The 10,851-nt window shown below is 47.8% G+C and overlaps 1 protein-coding gene across 1 annotated transcript; it reads left to right on the top strand.

Moving 5' to 3' along the window:
- Positions 1-10,078: 10,078 nt before the first annotated feature.
- LOC119339197 (histone H2A.2.2-like) lies at positions 10,079-10,471 on the top strand. The gene has a single exon (XM_037611340.1). It carries the CDS (start codon positions 10,079-10,081, stop codon positions 10,469-10,471), a length of 393 nt encoding a protein of 130 aa, XP_037467237.1.
- Positions 10,472-10,851: the final 380 nt, after the last annotated feature.

A 10,851-nucleotide genomic window follows, 5' to 3' on the forward strand; every position in this document is an offset into this window, starting at 1 on the left:
CTTATGCCCTTGAGGAAGGACTTCATTCATATGCATTTTGGGTTTTTGTGTTAAACTACCCTACCCCTTGGGATTTCCTATAAATAGAGGTGGAGGGGCAGCCCTCCACACTCACTCTTTCTCACATACAAGTGCCATGCATGATCTGGCTTCTCTCTCCCTCCCAGCGAAATAGTTTCATAGAGCCGAAAGGCTGTCTGGGTTCCGGCAGGAACTAGTTCTGGACGGTGAAGCCCTACCGGATAGATGACACCGTATGTGTGCAACTCTGTAGAGAGATCGTAGTTTCGGTCTTAGTTCGTGAGTGCCTCCTGAAGGGCTGTCCATGTGACCGTCCGAGTTTCAAAGGTCCTCCCGAAGGGCTGTCCGAGTGACCGTTCGAGTTTCGAAGGTCCTCTCGAAGGGCTGTCCGCGACACCATCCGAGGGGTTGTTCGACCGACTCCCGGAGGGCTGTCTGAGGAGAAGATGAGGGTATACATCCTCGCGGTTGGGAGGTTGTAAATCCTAGCTGCGGGGATCTGCACCGCCGATCGTCATCAACTCTACTTCCCGATGCGCTACAAGTCGGTAACGAAAAAGATCAAACCTTGTATGCAGTCTCCATAGTGGTCCTGGGCTGGTGCGTAGGTCGGAATTTTTTTGTTTTCTGTCGCGTTACCCAACACCAACAGGGGTCCTGTTCATCGACTCGGGGTCTCGCATCCAGCAAAATGGAGGAAACGAAGTTCTCTTTGACCGCCTACGGCCGAAATAGGGTTCTGTTCATCGGGAGGGGTCTGGCGTACCGCAAAACAGACAAAATAGAGTTCTCTTCGACCGCCTACGGTCGAAATAGGGTCCTGTTCATCGGGAGGGGTCTGGCTTACCACAAAACAGACGAAAAGGACTTCTCTCCAACTGCCTACGGTCGAAAAGGGGTCCTGTTCATCGGAGGGGTGTGTGGCGTACCACAAAGGGGGACTCCACGGGCTACTGTTCATCCACTGTCGACTTCCTCCAGCCTCCACCAACCACTATTCATCCACCGGCTACTCTTCATCTAGACTCCACGTGGTCCTGTTCATCCACCCCAACAGGCTGGGTGTGTGTGGAGGCCTCCTCGGGGTCCTGTTCATCCAGCGCAACCGCGTACTACCACGGGATCATGTTCATCCAGCGACAACCGCGTACTACCGCGGGGTCCTGTTCATCCTGTGGCAACTGCCTACACACGACCAAGGTCATGCTCATCCAACCCTCACCAGGAACTGTTCATCCGCACCCAACCCAACTGAATCGACTCACCACGTCCCGACTCGTTCTACGTATCACGCACGGAAGCAACGGGCACTGTTCATCCAGAGGCAACCCAACCGGGTAGCTACGTCTCGCACAGGGGTTCGATCGACTTCAGTAAGCAGCAGCAGCACGATCGATCGGGTTCAATTAGCAGCGGAGTCGGTCGGGTTCAGTTAGCAGCAAAGGGATCAAGGATCGATCGGCTTCAGTACGTAGGAGTGCGATCGCTCGGATTCACATCTTGCTCGGGTTCAGTTATAGCAAACACGGCTCGCACCACGTGCACGTATGAGAGAGAAACATGCAAACCACACTGCATCTCTCGGCCCGACCACCCACCGTAACTGGGTACTCCGCAAAAATTTCCTTGCCCTCACTTCTACCACAATTTTTTATGTCATGGACGGCCCAAAGAATGTCATTCAGGTGCGTCCCCCCCCCCCCAGGACGAAAAGCCCATTTCCTGTCATGATTTTTGTCATAGAAGTAGGAGCCCATCACATCTATGATGATACGTGTTTTTGTCAAAATTATCATCATAGAAGTGTCATAACCATGACAGGGAAAAAATTCGTTCAGGGCTAAATGTCACGGATGTGTCTTTTTTTGGTAGTGATACTCCAATGTTACCACAAGTATCCATGGGTTAATTATACAATTTGTACCACACAGTTTCAGATTCATAATATTCAATCCAACAGAAAGAACTTCAAAGAGTACCCCAAGATTTCTATCAGGAAAAGGAATATGAAAACGCGTATCAACCCCTATGCATAGATTACCCCAATGTCACCACAGGAATCCGCATACCTCAAGTGGATCAATAGAACATCCCATTGTCACCACAGATATCCCATCGCAAGACATACATCAACTGCTCTCACATCCAAAAGATTCAATCCGACATAACAAAGCCTCAAAGGAAAATATTCAATTCATCACAAGAAGGTAGAGAGGGAAGAACGCCATAAGATCCAAATATATTAACAAAGCTCGTTGTGCATCAAGATCGTGCCAAATCAAGAACACAAGAGAGAGAGAGAGAGATCAAGCACATAGCTACTTGTACATACCCTCAGCCCTGAGGGTGAACTACTCCCTCCTCATCATGGTGCCCGCCGAGATGATGAAGATGACCTCTGGTGATGATTTCCCCTCCGACAGGGTGCCGGAACGGGGCCCCGATTGAGTTTTCATCGATACAGAGGCTTGCGGCGGCGGAAGTTCTCATCTAGGGTTCTTTCTTGGGTTTTGGGTATTTATAGGAATTTTTGGCGTCGATCTCACATCAAGGGGGTCCATGACGCAGCGACAAGCTCGCTCCAAGCACCTTGGGGGTAGGGCACGTATAGCGAGCTTGTCATGTCCTCGTGGGTCTTCTGGTCCTGCCACGAAGCTTCGGGGGTCTATTTTGGTCCATAAAAAATCACCGTAAATTTTCAGCCCATTCCGAAAACTTTTATTTCTACACAAAAAACGACACCACGGTAGTTCTGTTGAAAACAACGTCAGTCCGAGTTAGTTCTAATCAAATCATACCAAAACCATATAAAATTGTTGTAAACATGGCATGAATACTTCATAAATTATAGATACGTTGGAGATGTATCAGAAGGAACCTGTGAGGTTGGATCCGACTCCACGAGTCAGACATGATCCTACTCGGACTCGGATATAGACCGAACAGACTTTGGGCATTAGGGTCCCTGCGAGGCCCAAGTGTTGAGCCCGCGACGGATGCCTATATATAGTGAGGGTGCGACACACTCATTTGGTTGATCGCTTCGGCGCCATCACTAGGGCTTTGCATGTGTTGCAACTAGCCACCTCCACTCGCTGCAGACTGTGTGATCGGACCTAGCAGTCCGCCGCATGGTGTTCCTCCTGCACGCGCGTATGCCGTTAGAGGCCGTGCACTTGCGCCACTCTGGCAAACCTGTTTGATCCTGGATGAGCCGGAGCACCAAATCACCTTCTTGAAAGGTCTGGGTTTTAACTCGTCGGCTATGATAATGATGCTGATCTTGCTGGTAAATAGCCGAACGAGCTGCCGCAAGGTCACGCTCCTTATCCAGAAGGTCAAGAGCATCCTGACATGCTTTTTCATTATCAGCTTCAACATAAGCCGCCACACGAGGCGAGTCGTGACGGATGTCACTGGGAAGAACCGCCTCTGCTCTGTAAACCATGAAGAAAGGCATATAACCCGTAGATCTGGGGGGTAGTGTTGATACTCCATAGCACGGAGGGCAACTCCTCAACCCAACAAACCGACGTCCTATGCAAAGGGACCATAAGCCGGGGCTTTATGCCACTCAAAATTTCTTGATTGGCTCTTTCAGCTTGACCATTGGACTAGAGGTGGGCCACAGATGAAACATTAAGACGAATATGTTCACATTGACAAAATTCTTTCATAGTACCTTTAGACAGATTAGTGCCATTATCAGTTATGATGCTGTGAGGGTAACCAAAACGTAAAATCACCTTTTTGATGAATTGAACCGCCGTTGCCGCATCACACTTGCTGACCGGCTCTGCCTCAACCCATTTTGTAAACTTGTCACCCGCCACCAAGAGGTGAGTCTTTCTGTCCTTGGATCTTTTAAAAGGTCCAACCATATCCAGCCTCCAAACTGCAAACAACCAAGTAATTGGAACCATCCTCAACTCTTGAGCCGGCACATGAGCTCGTCTGGAAAATTTCTAACAGCCATCACATTTGCTAACCAGGTCCTCTCCATCATCATGAGCCGTCAGCCAATAAAACCCATGACGAAAACCTTTAGCCACAAGAGACTTAGAACCGGCATGATTCTCTCGTAGAATCTCTCGTAGAATCTCATGGCCCTCCTCAGGAGAAATACAACGCTGAAATGCCCCTGTACTACTGCATCGGTGCAATTCGCCATTGACAATAGTCATTGACTTAGACCATCGGGTTATCTGCCTGGCCTAAGTTTCATCCTCAGGCAACTCACCCCGGATCATATAATCCAAATATGGAACTGTCCAATCAGGAATGGCATGAAGAGCCGCCACCAATTGTGCCACCAGGTCAGGAACAGCAAGATCTTCCTCCGTAGGCAACTTAACCGAAGGGTTATGCAAAATATCAAGGAAAACATTGGGTGGTACCGGCTTATCCTGGGACCCCAGCCGGCTTAAAGCATCATCCGCCTCATTTTTCTTGCGATCAACATGTTCCACTTGATAGCCCTTGAAATGACCAGCAATAGTGTCAACCTCTCGGCGATAAGCCACCATGAGTGGATCCTTGGAATCCCAAGTTCCTGAAACCTGCTGAGCCACCAAATCTGAGTCGCCAAAGCACCTCACCCGGCTTAGATTCATCTCTTTAGCCATCCGAAGACCATGGAGCAAGGCTTCATACTCAGTTGCACTGTTAGTACATGGGAACATCAACCTTACTACATAACAAAATTTATCACCTCATGGGGAAGTCAAAACAACTCCAGCCCCCGAGCCTTCCAATTGCCTAGACCCATCAAAATGAATTGTCCAATATGTGTTATCTGGCTTCTCCTCAGGCATCTGCAGCTCTGTCCAGTCATTGATGAAATCCACAAGTGCTTGAGACTTGATAGTTGTCCGAGGCATGTATTTCAAACCATGGGGTCCAAGCTCAATAGCCCACTTGGCCACCCGGCCTGTGGCTTCTCTGTTTTGAATAATATCCCCTAAAGGAGCAGAACTGACCATAGTGATGGGATGACCAAGAAAATACTGCTTTAACTTATGACTAGCCATGAACACTCCATAAACCAGCTTCTGCCAATGCGGGTACCTCTTCTTAGATTCAATGAGTACCTCACTGACATAGTAAACCGGCCGCTGAACCAGATATTCCTTGCCTGATTCTTTCATTTCCACAACAACCACTACACTGACGGCTCTGCTATTATCAGCCACATATAACAGCAAGGGCTCCTTATCAATGGGAGCTGCAAGGATTGGCGTCTCAGCCAACTGCTTTTTCAGTGTCTCAAACACCCAATTGGCAGCATCACTCCAGACAAAGTGATCTGTTTTCTTCATCATATGATATAAAGGGATAGCCTTCTCTCCCAGGCAGCTTATAAACTGGCTCAAATCCGCAATACGACCCGCCAAGCGTTGGATGTCATTGATACACGTCGGCTTAGCCGAAGAAGTGATAGCCTTGATCTTCTCCAGGTTAGCTTCAATGCCTCTCTCAGAAACTAAAAAACCCAATAGCTTGCCGGCTTGTACACCAAAAACACACCTGACCGGGTTAAGCATCATTTTGTAGACCCGGAGGTTGTCAAAGGTCTCTTTCAAGTCATCCAACAAGGTTTCCTTCTTCCTGGATTTCACAACGATATCATCCACATAAGCATGAACATTGTGTCCAATTTGGTTGTGAAGGCAATTTTGAACACAACGCTGATATGTCGACAGGGCACTCTTGAGCCCAAAGGGCATAGACACATAGCAGAGGCTCCAAAAGGAGTGATAAATGATGTCTTCTCCTGGTCCTTAACTGCCATCTTGATCTGATGATAACTAGAATAAGCATCTAAAAAACTCAAATGCTCACAACCCGCCGTAGCATCAATGATCTGATCAATATGAGGGAGAGAAAAAGGATTAGCCAGACAGGCCTTGTTAAGGTCTGTATAATCTACACACGTACGCCAAGTGCCGTTCTTCTTAGGGAAAACTTTGTTTTTGCCACTCTAGCTTTTGCCCACTTTGATTATGCCACTCTAGCATTTGACATCTCACTTTTGCCACTCCTAGATTTTGACAATACATCGCAAATGCCATTGCATGGAAAAAGCAATAATTTTTCATTTCACTTTTGCCACTCTTAGATTTTGACAATGTAACAGAATTGCCACTCTGAAAATTTTGCTTTTGCCACGGAATGGCAATTGTGATAATTGTCAAAAGCTAAGAGTGGCAAAAGTGATATGTTAAATTCTAGAGTGGCATAAGCAAAGTGGGCAAAAGCTAGAGTGGCAAAAACAAAGTTTTCCCTTAATTTGCTCATGGGCGAGACCTCTTTGGTTTGTGCTTCTACACTCAATTGTAGCCTGCTACACAACATGTTAAAAAAAACACTATCGTTTAAAATGCTAACTATTTTTTTACATATAGGCATGGAAACCACAACCATATTGACATGGTTTAATCAGTAGTACACTAGCCCAAATGGGCAGCGCAATACACAGATATTTGCACAACTTATTATTTGTCCATGTCCATAATCATAGATATTTAGGCCTCCCATTTCTGAAGTTTATATAGCATTAATGTGCTAAAAACATGAAGCCTATGGAGATTCTCTCGCTCTGTGAGATGGTGTTGGCTATCGAGGTAGGTTAGTGTGATGCAGCAACTAGTGTTGTTTTAGTTTAATAATCTTTTGGTGCTATCATTAATCAGTGTGGTGCATATGTAGCTAGGCTTTAGGTTGCTATGGTTGTCGGCATTCTGGGAACGGGGGTCCCCAGACTTTCCTGCCTGCGGCCTGCAGCATGGCTCGAGTGGTGGCCCAGTACGGCCCATCTTCATCAGTGCAAACTCAAGACCCTCGCGAGGGCCAAGACTCGCGGGGTAGACGATGCAAGGCTTCCTCAGGAGCGGCCTCGCCAGGCAGGCTCACGAGGAGGCAGAGAGATCAAGGCAAGGGTACCTCGCGAGGAGCTCGTGACGCAAGCCGTGATGATCGAGACTAGGCGGGCACCGGCCTGCGCAGTGTCCTTGTTTCCTCTTTGGTGCAAAGGGGGTAAGCACAGGCGTGGAGTACCGAGGCATCAGGCAAAGGTTACCATTCCAGTGCAACGAGACCAAGACCAGCAGAGCGGCAGGATGGAGGTCACCGTGGAGCCCAAGACGGCGTCATCACCAGTGCCTTTGGCAGCCGAAGACCAACTTTAGTCAGGATAACTTGTACTAGATGTTCCCCTTCAAAATGGCCGTTGTTGGCGCCCTTCCCGCTCAATATTTGGGAAGAGGACCAGGGCCTCTATAAATAGGGCTAGTCACCGTAGGAGAAGGGATCCAGAATATCACCTAGAGACGGGAAAATCCACCCCAAGTAGAACACCGCATCAGCTCAAGAACACCTCTCGCGAGGCAGTTCTTCCTTTGTACTGTTCATCATTAGCCCCTGAGGCAATCCACCACACCACACACTGGAGTAGGGTATTACACCACAACGGTGGCCCGAACCAGTATAAATCTTGTGTCCCACCTTAAGGGTCTTCCGGAACCCAACATCCGACAATGGTTTTGCTACAAAATGAAATGCATAATGTTCTTTTTCCTATTGTTAAAAATTTAGGTTGCTTTGGCACGATATATTGTTTGTCCTTTATGGGTTGAGATGTATACTTTTATTCCTTTGTCGTTAGCTGATCTTGTTCTCTGTCTCTCTCTCCTCAGGGAGGGTCCGGGACCCGCAGCCACCGAGAAGTTTGATCTTGCGGAAGAGGGAAAGAAGAGTGGTGGATGGAGCTTGTAGCGCCGCTTGGTCAAAAATGGGTTGCTGCTGGATGCGATGGGTTTCTGATGGTGTGGACCAGAGCCTGTTATACAATATGAAGATGCATGAACCTCTTGTAACTTTGTTCATTTATGATCTTTGCTTTGCAGGACATGACTATAGATGGTGTATTTTTTGGGTGGAAAAAGTGTTATTAAGAGTTGTGTTATAATTTTCCTTTGATACATTTCTTTTGTAACTAGTCATCTAATGTTTTTTGTTATCCTTGCACCCGCATTATTGTGTGGAATTGTGGAGTTTGATGGTGATCCATCTGTGGTAGTACCAGTTTGTCAAGATGATGTTGTAGGAGGTGTTGCCAATACTTTATGTCGGTCGAATGTATGTTGTAAACTGTGGAGTTTGTCAGTCGGGAGTTGTAAACTTTGGATTGTACTGTGTCTCTCAAAATCAAAAAGTACTGAATCCTTGATACCCAATGAATGAATGTCTGCTTTTTTTTTTTATTCTCCATGAATGTTGTTAGCTCGCTTCTGTTGCGTCTCAAAACCAAAATTCCCATACTGGCCTATCTAGTATGCACATATTTTTTTTTGATTAAATTGGCTGGCTGACTAGTGAGGCATCATAGCCCCTTGCAAACATTGAACAAAACAAGAAACTGGTAGTTGTTTATCATGTGTCTCGATCTTCATATGTATGTATATGCATCTTTTTCAGTATTTTTGGGGAACAAATGTTTTCAATGTTACGAGATGCACATGCAAGGTTGAACCGCTGGCTATAATACGAGCATAGTATGAGTCTTACATGCGCAAATGTGAAAGAAAATCAACCGGCTATAACAGGAATTTTACTTGAGAGAGAAAAAGAAAGACAAATCAAGCCGGATAGAAGTTGTAGGTGGATATAAGTAATGGTATATGATTCACGTATGGGAACTACCGGGTGTTATTTGAGGGCTGCTGCCTGTTAGGAAACTTAATAAACTGCACAAAGAGAGAAATCAATTCCCCATGCGCACGTCCATCTTCCAAGACTCTCATTTAATCCCCTCATCTTCCTCCTTGAAACCAGGCACTCCCTCAATCTTCTCCCAAGACCGACGCACCATTTAATTGCTATCACTTAGTCCCATGCACGCGCCCCTCCTCCATTACTCCCGCCACCCCTCGTTCGTCTGTGTGCGATCCAACCCGCATCGATCCATCGGCTACCGCCTCCTCTCCAGCGCCTCATGCGGATCGGGCTCCTATCCGGCGGTTCCCTGCACTCCTAGCTTGCTTGTTGCTACCCAGGTTATGCAATCTCTTCTATAAATGGCCGCCCCTTGCTCTCGCCTCTCCATCTTCCTCGCCCACACATTGCTCCTCGTGCATATGCTAAGACCCCCACCTCGTTCTTTCTCCTGAAGCAAACATATCACTTCATCTACAGCGAGTACATCAAGCGGCCAGCTCCCGAAGGTTGTGCCATATCGTTCTGATTCAGATGGAAGCAGGTTAGTGGAAAAAAATATGCATCAACATCTGTTCAACGCTTCCCTCTCATGTGTAAACATGCTTTATTATCACTTCATCTCTTGATTTTAAACTTGTAATAGTGTGGTGATTTTTCCACAAATATGTCAATCGAGGAAATATGACATGAAGCCTGTTGGAAATATTAGTGATGAGGTCACCTACTATAGGTAGGGTCAAGGAACTGTCAGTTGGGACCCACCTAGGGTCCCACATCATTATTGGTAGGTCTCTGGACCATATGAGCACACGGATGCGTATGACAGGAAGTCCACTCGGACACATCGACAACACTCGGATGCCTACCCTCCAGTCTACATGACCACCACCACTCAGACAAGGGAGGTGGAGAGACGACACAGGATCTGCAATGGCCGAGTAGTCTTAAGTTGAACTTTAAGTAGAGTCATAACTACCCTTACCTGTAACTGTTGTAGTTGTGACTATTTACTCATGTAACTGTCGTAGTTATGGGCATTAATCAACTTGACAACGTGGGAGAGAAGGAGGCTGTGATGCACTCTATATAAGCCATCCTCCTCATCCATAGCAAGGGTTAAGCACTCTCTTTAATCATACCCCCAAAGAAAACAAGACTCGGGGCACGAGACGTAGGGTTGTTACCTCCTCCAGAGGGGTCTGAACTCGTATACGCCGAGTGTTACACATGTGCTGTAGCTAGGCTCTGCCCCTCTTTTGTACCCATAGTACTCATTGTTAGGATCGCAATCCCGACAGTTGGCGTCCACCGTGGGGCTGCGCATTTAGAGAGTTTACGACTCATGTGGAATTTCATCATCATCATCATGTTAGTCGGCGGCGAGATCCGTTTCAGAACACTCAGATTCGTCGCCGATGACTCAGCATGGCTTCGAGAGGCACCCATCTACCTTGCTGTCGTCCTTGAGTACCTCGCCACCGAGCTGCTGGAGCTCACCGGGAACATCGCCAAGGAAAACAAGTACCGCATCATGCCCAGGCACCTGCTGCTGGCCTTGAGGAACGACCAGGAGCTCAGGAGGCTGCTGACCGGCATCACCATCGCTCACGGCGGCGTGCTGCCCAACATCAACCCGGTGCTGCTCCCCAAGAGGATGGCGGAGAAGGAGCCCAAGGAGGGCAAGTTGGCCAAGAAGGCCGCCAAGTCCCCCAAGAAGGCCGGCAAGAAGGCTTAGAGCATCTATAGCCGGACTTGGCAAATCCGGCCCCTCAAACGCCCGCGGACGCGCCCGGGCGCGTCCGCGGGCACTGACAGGGCACCCCTCAAATAATGTAATCCACATTCAGACACCTTAATTACCATATCTCAAATCCATACAAACTCATGCAATTACGTCGACGCACACACATCGTCCGAGTACTCCATCACACTACACTAAACATGACATTGGACTACCAAAATTTGGCATGTTTGGCTATGGTGGAGTTCATCCACGGCTGCTTTTCCCCTTCCCAGCGCCCTTGTCGTCCTTCTCGCGGAACGGTCGACGACGCAGTACGGATCGAACCGGATCTGCCCGTCATCGGAGCTGTCCTCGCCGTCGGTGTCCTCCTT

Source organism: Triticum dicoccoides, chromosome 7B (genome assembly GCF_002162155.2).
Source record: "Triticum dicoccoides isolate Atlit2015 ecotype Zavitan chromosome 7B, WEW_v2.0, whole genome shotgun sequence".
NCBI lineage: Eukaryota > Viridiplantae > Streptophyta > Magnoliopsida > Poales > Poaceae > Triticum > Triticum dicoccoides.